The sequence below is a fragment of the Corvus moneduloides genome, chromosome 2 (genome assembly GCF_009650955.1).
Source record: "Corvus moneduloides isolate bCorMon1 chromosome 2, bCorMon1.pri, whole genome shotgun sequence".
NCBI classification, from domain to species: domain Eukaryota; kingdom Metazoa; phylum Chordata; class Aves; order Passeriformes; family Corvidae; genus Corvus; species Corvus moneduloides.
Window position 1 is genome coordinate 105970471 of NC_045477.1, and position 19781 is coordinate 105990251.

A 19781-nucleotide genomic window follows, 5' to 3' on the forward strand; every position below is an offset into this window, starting at 1 on the left:
TCCTCCTTTGTCCAAATCTAGCTATGTTTCATTTTGGAGTGTGTGAACTGTGAAGCTGAAGTCCTGCAGTGCAGCTGGACACTGACTCAAGGATTCAATGAGTGTTTATGTGGAGACTGTGTGTTACTGGAGACTTCAGTTGATTCCCATCTGCTGCAGATAAGGGGCTTCCTAGGCATGCTTCATGAGGCAGGTTACCATAGCACCAGGCTCCTCCGATGTAGCATTATGCTGTTTCACTTGTCTGAGCAGGACCAAAGAAGTGATGTGTATATTGTGTTGTGTTTCTCAGAGTAGTCATCTCTAGTCTTGTACAAAACAATCAGTACCCAAAAATCATGGATATTGTGCCATTGCTTAAGGATAGAAATTGAGAGAGGAGGTTCTGCCATTACTTGTAAATGAAGATGAGTCTAGAAATGACAGTGGCATTGATCAAAAGTGAGCTTCAGTGAGCCAAAAAATGTCAGATCAGGTAAAGAAGCTACACCAGATTCTTACAAATTGCAGTTAAGACATCTTTTCACACATGTGATTTCTGTCAGGCTCACAGGAGTTACGGGAAAAAATCTCTGCTGTACTGGATCGCAGTAAAGAAGTAAAAAAAAAAAGAGTTTCTACCTGGCAGTAGAAATTTCTATGACCGTAAGGTCACTGGAAAACACAAATAAGTTTTGAAAATAGCCTTATTTTGGAACTTCTTATATTCTACCCCAGATTTGTGACAGATGACTACTTTTAGAAAGACTATGTTCATATTCTTAACAAATTGCTGACATTCCCGTTTTGTGATACAGTTGAACTTTTCAGTAAAAACAATGATTTCACATTGTATATATATATATATATAAAATAAATGTTCCTGTAAAGGTTACAAGTGGTATAAATGTTCATCACTACCCCTAGTATGTTTCACATTAGGAGATCAAAGTCATATCATCCTGACTCCTTTTTTTTTCTTCTCTTGAATTTCATTCTGATTTTAATGCAATCCATCTTAAACCCCACCAAAACCAACTAATTTTAGGATATTATGATTTCAGTGTCATTGTTTTGAGCATAGTAATACATAAATCTGTGTAGCCAATGGATCAAGGACAGCTGGAGGCCAGGCTGGTGGCAGGGCCAGCTGTAACACAGGTCACAGGTCCATGCAGGAGACCTGGCTGACTATGACCTTTGTATGACACAGCCCAAACTGGGCTGGGGGCTCAAGTGAGAGTGGTCAGGGCAACCAGTCCCCACCTCCCTGGAGCCCCTGTGGACCAGACAGTATCTTCATATTCCCTACCACATTTGCTACTGACCTTGTTCAACAAGAGGCTTTGTTAAACAAACGCTCAAAAGAGTGGGCCAACATTTCAGCTGCAACTGAATGTTAGAAAGCAATGCTTTATTTGAACTTTTCTGCAGTAATCATTATTTCTGCAATAATCAAAGCTAAGTAACAATGATATATGAACAGCAGGTTAAGCCTTTGTCTCCTAAGAGAATTTAAGAAAGTCTTGTCATAGTTTGCTGTGGTCTCTCTAGCTGATTAAACAAAGCCTTCCTAGTGTGGGTTCTGAAACTTAAAAAAACCCCTTAAGATAATTCACTGAAAGAATAATAGATACAATGTTAATTGCAGCATGGCTATATTTGCTACAATTACACCAAGAGGGATTATCATTCAAATGTGAAATATGAGGCATGTAGAGCTGCAGTCATGACATATTGTGCATATCGTGGCTCAAGCAACTGAATAGTATTTGACATTTGTCAGCCCATATTTTCATCTCTTTCCCTTTGCTTGTACTCCTGTTTTATCGTATACCAGGTCTTTCTCTCAGTGTCCAGAATGAATCATGAATGCAGAAAAATACCTATGTAGTCTTGATTTCTGTAGCAAAATACTCCATATCTAGGAACAAACTGTGTGACAATGAATGCAACATCTAAGGAAGTATTGTATTTCTAAATGTTATATATAAGTACATGTGTGGGAGGTGGCTTTGAAATTTAGACTACTCCAGCAGAACAAAAAAGTCTAAAAAAGTCTGTGTAATGCTATTTGCATTCATGCTGTTTTTTTTTTTTTTTTTTTTTTTTTTTTCCTTTTTTTCTTGTTTGTTTTGTTATCACTGTTTTTATCCTTCAGGGAAATTACTACTAAGGAACTGACTTCCATCTTGGTTGTAAAATTGATTATGTTCTACCCCGGAACCATTTAAATTATTTGTGCTAGGGGCCTGAAATAAAATGCTATTATAGGAGGAGAAAATTCTCAAGGCTTCATGTCCTAAGCTAATAACAAGTCCTGTCAAACTAAAGCCTATCCAAACCTTTTAGTCTAAACAAATACTCTGGTTTCAGTTTCGGAAAACATTTTCCATTTGAGCAAAATTGGTTTGGTTGTTAGGTTATTTTTACACAAAAATAGGGACCAGGAAGGTTCCTTTCAAAAGGCAAAATCAATGGAATAAATGACATTAACGTGTGCAACTACAGTCTGGTGCATACGACAGTATTAAACATTTTTGCAATAAAAAGCCATCGGCCTGGAACAGCTCGACTTTCTAAGCTGATAATATTTTAGTGAGAAAACAACTTTAATAATCCCTCTGAACATCATATGCATGCACAAATTATTAGATTAAACTGTCCTAGTTATTTGGTTATTACAAGGCTTCTGCAGGAATCACACCCAAGCCACAGGAAAACACTGATTAAAAAACTCCAAAGCCTAAATACAGCATAATCACCAGAGGGAAATCAGTGATTGAACAATAATATTTAAAATAAATGGCAGTGTTGAAAGGCTTTTCCAAAATGTGTTTTAATAATTGTCTCTGCTAAGCCTTGGAGATAGACAAACGAGTATAAAACATGGGAACTTCTCCTCTGGTTAAAAGACTGTTCACAGCAAGGAGGGCAGAATGAATCAGAGAACCCTATGACTTTCTAGTTTCTGAATTTAACCCCAAGTTAACTTAATTGGATCTTTCTCCCCTATACTTCTATTCCCTCCTTCCTCCCCCTTTGAATGTGTGACCTGGTTTCTCAAATCGATTTGGCCAGCGGGTATTCTTTATCATAATTCCCTTTTCAGTGGGCAAAAATGGATACTTCCAGAGAGTCAGTTCATCCCTATGGCCAATCAACAGCTAAAGCAGATGGGTTGAAATCTCCCATGGAGCTCCCTATCTGTTCAAACGGTGAGCTGAATCCTGTGCCCATCATTCACATGACTGAGGACCTTTCCTCAGACAGCAGCTGTAGCATTATTGCAAATTGAACAGACAGCAAATAACTTAGCAATCAAATAAACTGCTTCTTCATTCTAGCCAGTGAGTGACAATATAGAAGGGGCAATTAAGGCATAGCTCCTTTTCTCCTTTTCGTTGGAACAAAATTCAGGAATTTTGCTTTCTTTTCTGTGCAGCAGAATGGTTCCATTTGAGCTTTACAACCCCTTCTCTTCCCAGCCCTGCTTGTGGCCTACTATACATGTGGGAGGTAGAAGAGATGCACTAATATCCTGTCAGGCTTGGGAAGGCATTTAAGGTGTATTTCCCTCTTCCTTGATGAGTGCCAGTACCACAAAGCTTCCAACAGAAAGATTGGCAAGATTTTGTTTTACTATTCCTGCAGTTACTTTGGCATTTCTTTAAAGGACCCAAGGCTGTCAGTATGTGCTTGGTGGACTCTGAATAAACTCCTGTGCACAGTCCTTGTATGTTCTCATTGTAGCTCCCGAATCACGTTTGACCCAGGTTGGAGCTAGATACCTCCCTGCACACAGAAGGAGGGATTCTGGGCATGAGAAGAACTCAGCTGCCCAGAAAATGTTGAACAGTGAAGGACCTACTGAACTTAAGTTATCTCCAGAGCTAAGCAGCAGCTGAACAAGGGCAAAGTGTTTGGACTTAAGCACTTAGATCTTTTCTGTATCTGTGATCAAAGGGATTGGATAGAGAGGAAAGATGAAATAAACACTCCCCTCCAGTTAATTTTTATCCCTTTGTACAGTTACTGGGTGGAAAAGAAAAGAGTAAATACTTAGGAGAACTGGGTTGTTAAGGCCAAGAGGGGAACATCTCTTGAGTTGAGTTGAAAGAAAGAACATACTATGATACAGCAAATTACTTTACAGGCCATTGGACCTAATGCAGCCATGAGAAATCACCTGCCCTGTAAAAGTGGCTTATTTTCCTCAGGAAAGAGATTGTGAGGTTTTATTGTAGCAATGGAAAATCAGTGCCAATGCACCTGCTGCATGGCAACACCAGTGCCAAGAGGAATGTTGACTTTCAGCCTTTCTGAAGATATATTGAGGAGTACTCAAAAAATAACAGCCCTCAGATAAGAATGCAGAGAGCTTTCCAAGAGCTCAGTAGATCCTCTGTGGAGACCATTCTGTGAAGGAATGGCTGCTGCCAACTGTGCAGGGCACCTCTGATGGTATTCACTAAGGATAAGAAGATTTTCCTGAGGATGCTTTGTGCACCCCTTCCTCTGGTAAAAGCATATTAATATTGACTGAATGGCACTGATGGATTTTCATGGGATGTGCATGAAAAGAAAGGTGGTGAGCATATTTGTTGGAGAACCAGGTCCTGCTTGTGGCTTTTTCTATGCTCTTCTGCAGTTATTTGGCAGCTGGGGATGTTAAACAGATGAGGGTTTGTTAGAAACAGCAGGCTCCGTTCTTTTGCTCCCCTCCCACCTTAACACCACTTAATGTAATGTTTGTGCCTGGGACATGTCCTGTGTGAGTAGGACTGAGTGGCTGTGATGCCCTTCCTCCTTGCTGCCCTCACGGTTCAGACTGGGGCTGGGCTCCTCTGGCACACAAAGCATGTTAAAAAAGCAGCCTTTAACTTTTAATTTCCATGCTTTAAAGTGTTTTTGTGTAGGAGTTTTCTGCACTTAAGCTTCCTGATGTACAATCAATCAAAGTCATGGCTGCTGAAATAACATTAGATTCAAGGTACCCTTTAGGCAGAGTAAGTGTTGCAAAATTGACAAATATGTTTACAAAATAAACATTGTATTGACAACTTAAGCAAAAATCTCTTGCAGCTGCATAGGCTGGAACATCTCCCTTGCCCTCCCCCCACCTTACCCATGAGTATGGCCTACTCTGAAAAAAACCTAAGTCTGTTTTAATTTCTCTTCACTGCTTCTTATTATGTCCAAAACCAAGCTGACAGCAGCAGCCAAGAAGGAGTGGGCACTATTATTGCACATTTTTTCCCTGTCTATCTCCCGTTCTCCTCCTGATGTGTCTGACAGTGATACAGATATGCATTTTTTGCAAAATCTCATTTGTAGTATGTCGGTGATACAGAGTCTCCTCAGGAAAATTCTTGTGGGTTTTGGCAGTTCTGTGGAACAGGCAGCAATGTGGATCCACATTGATCTGAACTCTAAAACATGGAGTTACAGATCTGATAGATCTGAACTCTAAAACATGGGTTAAGGTTTCATTCAGAGCTCTGCCACTGGCCCCTCCAGAAAACCTGGGCAAGGTGCTTACCATATACACACACCTTAATTTCCCTATTTGTAAAATGGAGCTAAGAATATTTCCCTACATTGCACGTACTCATTGAGAAACAGGTGGATTAGCTTCTTTAAGACTCTTCATTAAGATCTTTCAGAAGAAAGAGGCAGAGAAATACTCCTTTTTTGAAATACTTGTAACCTGAAATACTCCTTAGTCTTTGAGTCTCATTAGATGCAATCTATTCTCTGCTAACTTGTGATGTTCCATGCAAAATATTTCTCTAATTTTTTTTTTGTTTGTTTATTTTGTATCTCCACCATAATTGCAAGTGATTAAATGTCAGTTAAAGTGAGAAACATGTACAGGGTTCACCAGCCAGGCAAGGCTGGTGAACCCTGTACTTCCCCACAGCTCTAAATAATGATGGAGCAAGTGCAAGTGAAATTTCTGACGTCTATTAATAAGTTACCAAATTGAAAAATAGCTCTTAAATATAATATGAAGTGTGTCTCTTTGTATTTCTAGCCATGTTTGACTCTCCTCAGAAACTTGATAGTGAGGTTAGAGTTATTAAGAGGGAGGATTTTTCAAAAGATACATTTATTTATGCTGAACATGAATACTGGGTAACACAGCAATACAATCCAGGCTTCTGTACAGGACCAGCAGCTCTTTTGATCTAATAGGAGTCAAATCTGTGTAATATGTGCTGAGTCATAACGGAAATGCAGGTTGTAATGACCACGTGGATATAAATGATGTAGGTGTGCAGTCCTACATTTAAGTTAGTAGCAGGAACAGACCCATGTTGTAAGAATATTTAGTGCTGGAAAGAAACCTGGTGGTGAGCTATTACTACCTTAGACTTACCAGTAATGCAAATGCCTAAAGAATGGTTCAAGAAAGACACATGTTCATTTCCAATTATGCAGATAGAATTCCTGGCTCAGGCAGATCATTAAAATCTCCTGAAAAAGTTATAGCTTGACCCTGAGCTTCATGACTTAAAATTCTGACCAATGTGTTTTCTGAGCTTCCTTAGAACTTTCAGAGAGAGAGAGAGAGACTGGGGGTGGGTTGGGGGGTAACATGACTCACTTCAAAGCTTTGTTCTTCTCCAGCTACTTATGGAACTGACAGGGGGAAAGCTATATAGGTTGTTATTTATATATAGGCTGTTTTCTTCTCTTGCGTAGGCAGACTCGGTTTTGCAGCTTCTTTTAAGTTACACAAGTCAGCTGAGCATGCCAGAATTGCCTGAGAGTCAGAAAAGCTGTTCCATTTTTCCCTTCCTCTCCCACCTCTGACATGAGCTGTGCCCAGCCTGGGGAACCTGGGCTTGTGCAGTGGCTGTGCCAGGTGTCCCCACGATTGGAGGGACAGCACAAAGCAGCCTCTGGGGCAGCAGGTCTGTGACTTTGTAAGAGGAACAGTCCCACGCCAGGGCTTTGAAGTGGATGTCTTCATCTTCTTCTCACAATGAGATGCCACAAGAGATTAAAAGTTTTAGCTGGACTTAAAAATTACCCATGTTTCATCAGACCATGAATCAAACAAGAAAAGTGTTTTTTTTTATTTTTTAATGAACAGAAGTCAGAGCAACTAGATAAGACTAAGCAGGAGTGCAAAAGTTCATGCACAGCCCTCCTCCCACCTAGTGTGTCCTCAGCTACAGCCATTCCAATGATTTTAAGTGGCAGAAAACTCAGTTTGGTCCCCCCTGAGCTTTCAGGAAATTGTTTTCTTTATCATCTCTGAGAGTTTCTCAGTACAGTTTCTCCAGATCCCATATCATTTAAGCTTTTGAACCTTCTCTGTCTGAGCAGGATTAGCAGTTCCCCAAGGATGCAGAAGTCTCTCCTCCTTGTAGGTGGTTCAACTTCATCTATTTACTGTTTTACTGACACAGTATGTGACACAAATTAGGAACACACACACAAACACGCACACCAAGAGAAGTAAAAGGACTATACCATTGATTATAATGCCATTCTTGTGGAAAGGATGTAACCCAACAAATCATATGCAAGACCCTTTCAAATAAAGTTGCAAATAGAAATAAGAAAATCAGAAATTGTCTGGTGCTTACTTCCTGCAGAGATGAGCAATCTTCAGCGTGAATCTTCACCGAGCAGTGGTGATATCCTCAGTAGCTCCCTCCAGGACTGTGATCTCCTCCTGGTTGTCTCCAGCCTTTCCATAAGGTGAACATTCAGCTGCCAGTATCATGAAGTCATTCTGGCAGCAAGATTTTGCTTGCCACAGGACAACAGAGTTCAACAAGCCTTGAGCATGTGGTATCAGGCTGACATGAAAACCATTCCCTTCACTTGTGCTGCAGTGCTTTGAACCTTGAGGGCCATCCAGCAGTCTGTCTGAGAGGTGCCTGTGCTGTCCTTCAAAGAGCTCTCCATCTGTACTCCAGGCTTCTTCTGTCACTGGTACTGAGTGTTGTGGGCACTGCTGGTGCTCTGTGGTGTGTGGCTCCTTGAAGAGTCTCTGGGTACTTTAACTACAGCTGCAGACTGTACAGAACAAATACAGCCACTGTGGCTTTAGAAAAGGGATGAGGAAAAAAGAGCAGTTTATAGGAGTAAACATTGGTCTTCAGGCTAAGCAATCAAATAAACTTCAGAAAACAATTTTCCTGTTATGAAAGTCCCATACTTAGGCTCAAAATTAAGTTGAGAAGGGAATGTAGATGTGCTCCATACATGACGCTGCATGGCTAAAAGGCTTCTGCACAAACATCTTCCAGTGGGAAGCAGTGGTGTTCTTAGCTATTGCTTTGATTATATATTTGCACTAAGTTCCCAACTATTGTGACTGAAAATGATTTCACTCAGCCTGAGTGAAATGTGTGATGACACTGTTTTGAACAAAGCTCTTGGTATAAGAGTCCTGGAGACAATTTAACCTTACAGAACTCAGGAAGTTCTTAGATTTATAGCTCAGGTGAAAATGAAATCATGTGAAAAACATGATAGCTGCAAACAAAACCTTAGTACAAGGCTCTGCTTGGAAGCAAAGGTTCAGGATTTGGGACAACGAATCTTTAAATCAACAGAATTTTCTTTTTGTCTTTTGAATCACCAGGGAGACAATTGTGCAGCAGCCCATCACCAAGTTATTACAATAATCAAAATCTACATCAGAAAATGAACATGAAAGGTGACTCTGTCTCTTCTGTGCTTGAGTAGCCGTGTGAGTCCTTGCAGGTGTTCCTGGTGGCTCCACACAAACACAAAAGGGAGCCTACAATGATGTGTTCCTCTGCAGGTTTTTCCTGCTTTTTTTGTTCCAGGGCTGGTCTTCCACGAAGGGATTGAAAGCATAATTTACCTAACAATGTCAATTGGTCAGATATCTCTGTCTGGAAAGGACAGGTAGATCTTGATTAGGAAGTACTACAGAAAAGAGGACAAAAAAATCATTACATTTCAATAAATGTGACTAGGAAAAACAAGGAAGGAGGTACATGCCAGTAGTTTCAAACTGTGCAGGTCTGCTTCTGTCACAAAGCCTGGTGCTCCAGGAGCCCTCAGGCCCAGGAGTTTTCTTCAAAAGAGGTTGAGCAGTTGATGGTCTGTAGTTGGTTAGTGGGATCCACAGAGTGGGTCAGGCAGATCCTTGGTTGGAAGAGTCCATGGGAAAGTATGGATCACTTGGCTTTCTCCACCATCCCAAGTGAGGTGAAAACCAGAGGTCTGGGCATACAACCTGTGTTTCACCACAGGCAGTGTTGATCCCAGGTCCTGAGCCTACAGGCTCAAGCTAATTTGGGTGTGATAGGTACATTTACATTAATGTGGCAGCTCTGATCCCTTTAGAATATGGGAACTGATTCAGTTAAATTAAAAAAAGAAATCTTTGTGTGAATCTTGCTAAATGCTGCTCTTCATTCCCCTTTATTTGAATTCCATTTCCTTTCCTCTAACCTGTCCTCCTTATCCCATTTTCTTTCTTTCTGTTTATTAATATTCAGATCATCAATTTCTTTCAAGGTACATTTTCACCTTTGCCATATTCTATTATTCCCATTGTACATCCTCTTTCAATTCTGCATTTCCTTAAGTGCTTTACTGTACATGAAATGTGACTCACTCACACTTAAAATTGGAAATGGACCATATTATCCTGCCAGAGCCTATGTTTTATTTGATATCAGCTCAGCTTCAAGATCTGTTTTTACAGATGTTTTTATTTTTCATCTTAAAACATTTTTTTCAAAGATAGAAAGAGAAGAAATCGAAAATAAAAAGATAGAAATTTCATGGAGTGTATATATAGATCTATTTATTATACCATTATTGTCAGTTACAAATTGCTTAAATGATCCACATAGAAAGCATTTTTTTCCCCTTCCAGTTTAATCAGATGAAAGAAACAATTCAGAATCCAGAGCCAGAAGATATGCTAAGATAAGAATGATAAGTGGCTCAGGAATAGTAAGTAACTGATCAAGTAATAGTCGAGGAAGAAGGATATAGAGTTACTGAGTAATGTAATGACCCATGCCATTCTCAGTTTTTTTTAGTCTGATCTTATATTTATTATTGATAAGGCAATTTTCGCTGACCAAAGGATTACTTTGATCTACCCATCTCTAATCTAGAGAGACTGGCAGTCATAAAAATAAACAAATGCATTTTCCCACCAGATTGCATTGCTGAACGTCCTAGGAAATCCAGAATTTAGGAGTACAATCTTAGAGAAGAATTGGAAAATTAACTCTCTATTCACAAACAGCAGAGAACAAAAGTGGAAGAAAAAAGCTATATTACCCTAGGCACCCTTTTCTAATTTTAGATTTTTGTTGTTTGGTTCAGTGAATTGGATCACTTTTAGTGGTTCGCTTAGTTGTGACTACAATAGGAAATACAGCATAGAGAATGTGTTGTGGAATGTTCTGAAGTCACCTGAGATTTAACACAATTTTTATGCTATCCAATGGAGAAATAATACCAGAATATGTATATATTGGTGCACATGTTCTTGGTATTCATCACAGTAGCTATGCTGACATATGCCACTTCTGTGACCCTTACCTGCTTTACTTGGAAGGAAGAGATTTGTTTCTATTGCTGCAAAAATGAAATCCTGACTTGTTATTTGATAACAGTCATGCACGGAGTCAGTTAACTCTTCAAAGGTCAGTGAATAATGCAATTTGGTGCAATTCTTCCTAACTGGATGGCAAAGGCAATAACTGAACCTGCATGGCTGTGGCTGAGCTGAACGAATATTACTTTTCACCTGAGGCAGTTAAAGAACTTTTGGATCTACAAACAAAAAGTTTTCTAAAGCTGAGTTAACAAAAGAAAAAAAAAATTCAGAAAAGCATAATCACAGCAGAAAAGCTGTCCTTACAGAAGTAGGCACTCTGGCTGTGCTCAGATACATACCACACTGAATCTTAAATATAACTGCTTCTTTGGTCAGTATCAGCATTTGACTCTCTTTATGAATTTAATGACATTGTTCAAAGACTCTGCCAGTGGTTCTTGCTAGCAACCATGCAATCTTTCTCATTTTTTTCTCCTAAGTGATTGTTTTTATCCAAGCTTTTATCCACTCAAAAATTTACCACTTAGAGTCCAAGTATTCAAGAGAGCATCTAATAACATTAAAGAAATATTATCTGTTGATTTCACTGGGAAGGAAGAGCCAAAATCTTCTCATTGTAAATGAGACACAAGACTGACTTGTCATCTGTCTGCAAGGGCTGACAGGATATGTTTTTATCCGTGTCTTAATGCGGCCACATATAATTCTCAATTTGCACTGAGCTCAGCTTATATGTGGGGGTGTTTCTGTGTGATAAATGTCTTCCAATTACTTAGCAATAAGAAGCTGCTTCCTTGTAGCAGAGACATCAATCCTTATTTGTCACCTTTGTAAACTGATCACCATGGCTTCACCAATCTGTTGATTACTTTCTTTGGTTCATACACAAGAAACATGACAAATATTGGTATTATTTATGTTATTTCTGCCAATGTGAACTTGCTTTGTTTGCAATCCAAATGAAGGGCACTGAGATATGCTCAGATGGTGGGGCTGTCGTAACCTATGGGGGCTGTGTGAGCACAGAGTCCTAAGGTTTTTGTGGGGCAGGAATATTTCTTCTCCCTTTGACTGTAGAAAGCTTTATTGGAAGTCTGGTTGGTTTTCAAGGGAAAAAAAAAGAAAAATACTTAATCGAATGGTTGTAAGTGCTTATTCAAGACCGATTTCTTGAAAACAGAAGAAGACAAAACATACAAAGTGAGACCAAGGAAAAGAGCAAAGATGTGCAGAATACAAATGGTGAGAAGCTGATGTTTGGTGTTGCAGGTTTATTGCTGGGACAGGTCAAGCACAGACTGTGGGTCTTATTGGCTTCTCTGAAGTCTGACCAAACAATACTGCCTCTGCCCATGACATTGGGTGGGGTGAGGTGCCTCTTGGTCTCTGACACTACTGTAGAGCACATACTTATTGGCCAGCTAAGCCAGAATCTTTTCACCAAGAGGGCAGAGAGAGGCATCCAGGTTGAAGAGCTGCAAGAACCACAAATTCCTATTTACACATAGTGGGAAGGATGTGGCTGATCTGGGGGGAGTTGTGGTGTCCCCATCCTGTTCCTCCCCAGTGTTTTTCAGGATCAGGGCAATGAGAAAAGTCAGCAGTGCTCTGGTGCATGCCAAAGTACTAATAAATAATGAGCAGAGGAAATTGCTTTTTTTCCCCTCTCATTTTTTATAGTTTAAATCTGTTTCCACAGGGGGCTAAGGCTCTGTTCAATCTTAGTTGTACTCTACCATTATTTACAAGGCATGAACTCAGCACACTTCTCAGGTGGGGCCACCAGAATCTCCAGTTTCCAAATAATTTAGCATTTCACTTCTATACTTTCTTGTTAACTATTTCTGCAGTGGTCTGAGCTAGACTTGAACTCCTGACATACGAGACATTTCCATTTTATTGTCATTTTAGAGAGAAGTGTTACAACATGCAGTTGACTATCAATGTGCAAAAGTGGGCTTTTGACCGTGGTTACAATTTCAATTAGTGTTACTTGATGCTCAGTGGCAAAGATCAGCCTGTCCCTGCATCATTAATGTATAAGAAAATCTCACAGTTTGCTCCCAAGCTGAGCACCAGCCCCATTATCAGTCCAAATCACAAGCCTTTGTTTTCTCAGCTGTAACGTGCTCGGTTAGAAAAACTGCCTTAAGCTATCACTCAGACTTCTTTTTCTTTGTCTGCAAAATAGTCATACTATTTTTAGGGAAGTTGAGGGCTTTTGAATCACAGCACAAAATGGGTAAGATTGGAAGGGACCACATGGGGTCATCTGGTCCAAGCTCCCTGCTCAAGCAGGATGAAGTGCTACGTCTTGTCTTAAATTTACTGTACAGAAAGAATGAATTGTCAGGAATGGGAAATACAAGGCAACTACAACATTTGATTGCACAAAATGACACATGATGAATGTGCCAATACTTCATATGGCCTTGGAAAAAAACCCCAAGCAGTATTGGCTTCACCAATCTGCTAACTGATTTTGTATTCATGGTATTACATTTTTCAAAGGTAAAAATACGCCATTTGAGAAGAAAGATCAAAATGTGTCAATGACACTACCCATGCTAGAAAGAAATATTTTATTGCTTTTCTAAAGTGGCTTTACTTTATCTGGAAGACAAGTTTACTCCTTTTTTTGGTGATGCTTTATGTAGAATATAGTTAGATGATATAAAGAAATGGCAGTCTCTGGTTGCAGTTATTGCTCTGTCCTCCCTTATTTACATCCAGCAGGATGTACTGTAACACAGTCCTGTGTCACCTGTTAGCCATGTCCTGCAGAGTGTTGGATAATTCCTGCAGTTTCTCGGGGGCCAGCCCCACTCTGAAGTTGGGGAGCATCTTGCTTTCTCTCTTCAGTGGGAGTTGGATGGAACTGGCACAGAGATATCTGTGACAACTCACAAGCCAGGTCTGTATTTTTGGCATCTTGGCCTGGTTAGGACAACAAAGATAGCTATTAGCCCTACTAGTGAATTTTGTTACATGCCTGTGATCACCTCTTCTGGCCCCTGCCTGGGGGGCTCTCTGAACATCTTTGGAAATACCTTAACTCACTGATCTTCTTCAAAGACTTGAAGAAAATTTCCCTTTATCTTTGAAGGGAAAACAAACCATAAATGTTTCCCTTACATTTCCTGGCTTGAATGCAGTCAGCATTTATTTCTGCATCAGCAGTGAGTGGGAGGTTTAGCATCTCATGACTTGGCAGAACCAGCAATAGAAATAGAGCAAAAAATTTTGGATGAATAGTTTATTCACTAAAAAAAGGCAATTTTGGGTGGCTGGAACAACTTGTGAATCCCTGCTGAGTTAGGTGAATACTTTCATATGGAATCTGAATAATAGAGGGAGGATAGGAAATTTTTTTACCCTGTTTAAATTATTTCTTGCTTGTTTCTTGTTTTGTTTTGAAAATTTCCCGCTTTTCATTTAAAATAACTTTTGTTTCAGTTTTGATTTAAAATGATACTTTGTTCTATTTCCGCCTTTCCAATCTGAAAAATTCTCTGAAACTTTTTTTCCCCAAGAGTTTATTTTAATACATAGGAGAAGTTAATTTCAAATAAGATTTCATGGTAGCTGGAAATTTTATTCTTTCAAAAAACCTTGCCTAGAATATGGTATTGTGTAAAAACAGAGGTTTGGGGCTTCATGAGTAAAAGATATTTTTTCATAAGATTCCACCTACCAAAATAAGTGGATATATGTCTTTTAACACAAACTGAGTCCCTTTTGCTTCATATTGAAGTTATTTTCACAATGCAGAACCCTGGGAGAGGATGGATATGTCTTTATTTCCATTTTACACTTGTTTGACAGACTCAGAGAGTTAAAGCAGTTGTCTGGATTCTCATGAGACTGGCATTGTAGCAAAAACAGAGCTCACATTTGGGTTGATTCACAAATGTCAACAAATGGCAACTGCTGAGCTGCAGGACCCACGACCATGTTTTCCCCTGGATTGTCTCCACAAAAGCATTCTTCATTCTAGTGGTGACATACAGCAATGTGCTGAAAGGGGTCCAAGAGTTGTGGGAGAGTCAGGGTGATAAAATAAAAAGGGCTTGAGAGGTAGAAGGTTTAATCCCTGCAAGTCCTTCATGAACAGTGTAATTCTTCTTGTACTTTCATTTCCAGGAACTTCACTGGGATCATTGATGCTACAGCACTGCTGTACAGAGAACTAACTGGTCTTTTTTATATAGTGGGTATGTCCAAATAACAAATGAGGAAAATAATGAAGGGAAAGAAGCAGCTTTGTCAGATTTACTATGCTTAGCCTTACAATACTTGGCTCCTGATGCAGACAACTCTAATTCTGAAAAAGTTCTCTCATTAGCCGGCCCTAAAACATTTACAAAGCATCTGAATAATTGATATAATTTATGGTTTTATTGGTGGGAGCCATTAAATCCCTTCTTCCCAAACAGCATTAGGGAGGAAGCTTGGCAACATGCAGTAAAAAATGGAGCAGCTATTTAAAGAAAGGAAAGGACAAGAAAATCTTATTGAGCTTCCTGAACATGATAATGCTGAAGAAGGCAGAGTTTTCAAATATCCACTTCTATAAGTATTTTATAGTAAATGGAGTCAGTATGCTGTCGGTGTTACAGGCTTTTCAGAGGAAGTTTTACAAGGCCTCCCTTTGAAAAAAACCCCACCTAATTATTCATTTTATACATGCAAGCTTAATAATGTCAACTTGGAATTTGTATTGTTGCTGGATTCTGTGCTGCAAGTGAAATTATGGGAAAGGTGTCAAATGCTCAGGTAACAGTCTCTATTGCATAAGGCTTATGTGGGGTTTTTTCTGTTGTTCTGCTCTGCTCTAATTAGGATTACATCAAGGTACTGGCTAGCAGAGATAATTCATAGGCTTTATCTAGCCAAAGTTGGTGTATATCAAGCGTACATACATACCTGAAATAGCCTTCCAGAACTCCAGTCTTGGTCAAAAAGGTGAGACTGGCATTTTTAGGGTACTTTTTATTTGACTATAGTGCAGATATCTACATTCCACTTAGAAGAATTTTGTCCTAAAATTTCTTGTTTCTTAGCATTAATTGAAAAAAAAAATCCCCACATGCACATAGTGCTTTTCAAGTTAGGTGAGAAAAAACCTCCATCAAAAAATCAGTCTGCACGGTCCTACATGTACCCAGTAGTGACCATGGAGCATGAAGCATGGACGTGGTAGTTAGGGAAGCTGGAGATACAGTACTGTTTGATTAGTCCTTACCAAAGCAGATGCTATAAGCCTTTAAGTTGAACAAATATATGAGTTTTCATGCTATACTATGATCTGGGGAAAAAACCCCTAGCTGATACCATTGTTTTTGAGTTTGATGGAAGAACCTCCCTGAGCAATGGATGTGTTTATGCTATCATGATTTACTCAGTTTTGCAGACTCCAGCTTCTGTTAGCATGTCAGAAGATTCCGTATGTTTTCAGGCTTTTAGCAGCACAGTTCTGTACATATGGGAGATTCATAGGTAAACTAAATTGATTTGAAAACAAAGGTGTCATCTTTTACTCATTGCAAGATGTTACCATTTATTTACTTTTAATATGGTGCTGGAAGCAATTCCTTTCTGTTTTCTCATTTAAAGCTGTGCCACGGTGTGGCACTGGCCAAACAATAGAACAAGCTACGTATCTGCCAAGTATATCATGATTCTCTGATTCCAGCCCAGCAGGCTGGAGTTAAAACAATCCAGCTGGCTCAGCAGCTATATAGATGCCATTTATGGCAGCACAGTGTAAGTGGCAGGATGGCTAACTCAGGGCTTCCTTTATCATTTTGCCTTCCCTGCTTTAAGCCCACCAGGACAGGATTTGCACAGTCAGAAGTGCTGATTCTTCTGACTTCATCTCCCTGCATTGTGCTGTCTCTGGCAGCACAGTCCAGCTGTTTATGCATGTCTAATACATCTCCTAAGGACATTTGTAAAGGAAAACAAGCTGGCCCTTCAAGGAAAGCAACAAACAATCTAAACTCAGCTGCATTTTATACAAATTACAGTGAATTGATTCCTACTGCGCCTCAGCCTGTGGCACAGAGTGTCTGGGACATTGTTGAGTTTTCTCTGGGTTTCACAGCTGCTCAGTAAAGATGTAACTTGTACAGTTTTTTGTGTGTGGGAGAGTGAACTACTTACCTGCTGTGTATCTAATTGAAAGGCACAGATTCATGGTGTCACCTCAGCCTGCTACATGTCAGCCTATGCGAGCTGTATGCTGGGCATTGCCATGTGGAGCTGCACTATTGCTACTGAAAGGCACTGATGCAGGCCGAATAACAGTGCTTGGGGCCTCCAAAATGTCCTTCTCAGCATTCAGGATCTGCAGGGTGAAGCTCTGTATCCTTTCTGTTGTGTTTTAAATACCAGTTCCTCTGCTCATATTGCTTGCTGAAGCATGTAGTGCAGTATATTCCATTTGACATTAACAGAAGATGTTCTATGGACTTTGAAAAATGATGCTATTCAAGCACGTGGCAAATACAAGCAAAACCCACTGATAGAGGTGTGATTCCTTCCATCATGAAATGGTTGTCTAGCCAGAAGAACGAGGTCATTTTGAATAGTGTATGCAAAGGGTAGAGGTGCAGTTTTCCAATGTGGAGATTTGGTCTCCTGAATATGAGTATCAGGAACACAACACATCCTTTTCTGCAGCCTTTTCAGACCACTATGTGTTTTGACTGCATTGACGTGTTTGGCCTGCAGGGTATTATTCAAATGTTTATAATATTTCAAGGTTCAGGTACGATCCATTTTGCTTATCTTGATTCATCTGTGTGGGGGTGCCGTGGGTCTCTGCCGAACTGAGGTGACCTTGAGTATCTGAGATATCTGTAGAGGACTGGTTAATATGAGATACTGAAGGTCTGTGCTCTGCTGCATTTGCAAATGGGCACTAGGTACCGAATGTGTCAGTTTGTGATGCTGTTATTTAGACACCTGAGTAAAGCCCTGGGTGCCTCTGCTTACAGAGGTGTTCTAAGCTCCTCCTCACAGACATGAAGAAGAAGAAACTCTATTTGGGTGTTATTAATCTCATTGTAGAGAAGACATGTAAAACTGTTCACATGCATTGCATCCTAGATATGCCCATTCTTCTTCATTCTTTCGTTTATTTATGTCAAAGTAGTTTATGCAACTAGCTCACATGTACAACGTAGACATTAAGTCAGATCATTGTAATTCCACTCAGGAGGTAATACCAACAACAGAGACAACCTGCTGTTGCCTAATCATAAGATTTCTGCTTAAAAACTGCAAGACTACAAAGAAAGGCAGAGACCAAACACACCTGTGGAGAATGTACCTTTGATGTACATAGTATGTAGCTCATTTAATTGGCTACTGTTTGGCCCAGGGTAATATGATAGAAGTCTTGTAACATTGCAGTGCTGTAATATATCTGATTTTATTGTGGAACAGTCAATTCAAATCAGAATAGATTTTTATTAGAACAGAGGCAGCTGGTATTTGGGTATTTTTAGTAGATAATATCTATGAAGATTTATTTTTCTTATAGAGATGTTGGATAAAGGTCAAGCAACTAGGATTGAATATTTAATTGGTAAAGTGGTATCAGCCCATACAATAGAATACCCTGAGTTTACTTTGAAGTTGTGGATACCAAATACAGCTAATTAAACAATATGGTAATTGGTTAAGAAAAAATTAAAAAGGTGAAATCTATAAACTTGCTACAATTGTTTTTCAACAGGTATTTTATCACACCTTGTATTTGTATTCTTTTTTCCAAACTTTGGTTGGGACTAAAAGAACATTTGTATTTTGTTAGAGTAATCCTGATCTTTCCCTAAAGGCAGTAGCTCATTTGTGCATTCCTTGTGGACATTAGTTTTCATTAATAGTTAAATTATGTATTTGTTATCAGCCAATAAATTAACAAATCAAAACACAGAACAAGAAAAACACCACCTCATGGAACTCATGCTGTGCAAAAATGTGTTTGGTTTTTTGCATCGATATCTTCAGCTAATGAAGTAGTTTGAGATATAACATGCTGTGTCCTATTTCTTTCTAGGTCTCCTATGTAAAAGCTATTGACATTTGGATGGCAGTGTGTCTTCTGTTTGTCTTTGCTGCTTTGCTGGAATATGCAGCAGTCAACTTTGTATCACGGCAGCACAAAGAATTTCTGAGGCTTCGAAGAAGACAAAGAAGACAAAACAAGGTACAACTGCTCTTTACCTGGGGTGACTGGGTCTGCCCTGACAGCCCTGCTCATGTGCAGTTGATTACTTGCCTCATTTCTTCTTGCCCTTGCAGGAGAGTCTCATTCTAAAGTTTCCTTTTGAGTGATTTGCTCCTTGATAAAGATCTGATAATTGGCTGCTGGGTTTATTTGCAGTTCATGAAGTTATTGAACATCAGTAATTGGTCACCAATTCCAAGAATTTTCTTCTCTTTGTGCAATCGCTGAGGCAGCTGGACCTCTACAAATACTGTGCTGCTATGTGGAACCACCAGTGGATAAGGAACTGTTGGGTGCAATGACATAGACAGAGGAACAGTATTATCCAGATGCGCTGTCATCAGAACATGCCTGTCGTTTCTAGTGCTGCCTCAGCTAGCTATGCTAACATGGGAGATTCCCTAGGATAGCCAATTGCAATGATAGGCAGTTCTGCCCTCGCTTTTAGACCACCAGCAACTGGTGTCTTTCCCAGCTGAAACCAGGAAACACAGCCATTTTAAAAAAGGAAAAGGATTAGGAGGGTTTCCTCTCTGGAATCTATCATTTCACAGATTGCCACTGATGTAAACTTCAAAATTTTAGCAAAAGACGTATCTGTGAGTGTCATTTTCACATAATTTTATGCCAGAGACTGAAATGTAGAAGAGGGGATTGCTTGTAACCTAGATGTAAGTCTAGAAATAATTTTAAGAAGTCTGTCCATCTGTCCATCTCTCCTGGATTTTTTTTTTTTTTTCAGTTAATGGGAAGACAAGAGTAGATATTAAATTGAGTTTTAGTCCAGTCATGATCATTCCCACATCTAGGGAATGTGGGAACTGTAAACTGTACATATACATTTGCTAGGTGAAGTAAATATTTGCTTGAGCTGCACGAGTGCTTCAAGCTACAAATAATGGTTTCCTTTACAAGAGGGATGACAACACTGGCACAGGGCATTTGTGTTTTGACAGGTCTGTCTAATAAATGTTCGGTAGCTAA

At 39.6% G+C, this 19781-nt stretch overlaps 1 protein-coding gene across 7 annotated transcripts in view; it reads left to right on the forward strand.

The window, feature by feature from the left end:
* GLRA2 (glycine receptor alpha 2) overlaps window positions 1-19781 on the forward strand; it is a 126782-nt gene that overhangs the window by 76405 nt on the left and 30596 nt on the right. For all 7 annotated transcript variants that reach the window (XM_032100690.1, XM_032100689.1, XM_032100685.1 and 4 more), the window contains exon 8: window positions 18627-18776. In XM_032100690.1, the coding sequence (XP_031956581.1) occupies window positions 18627-18776 (150 nt within the window). The remainder of the gene's footprint in view (window positions 1-18626; window positions 18777-19781) is intronic.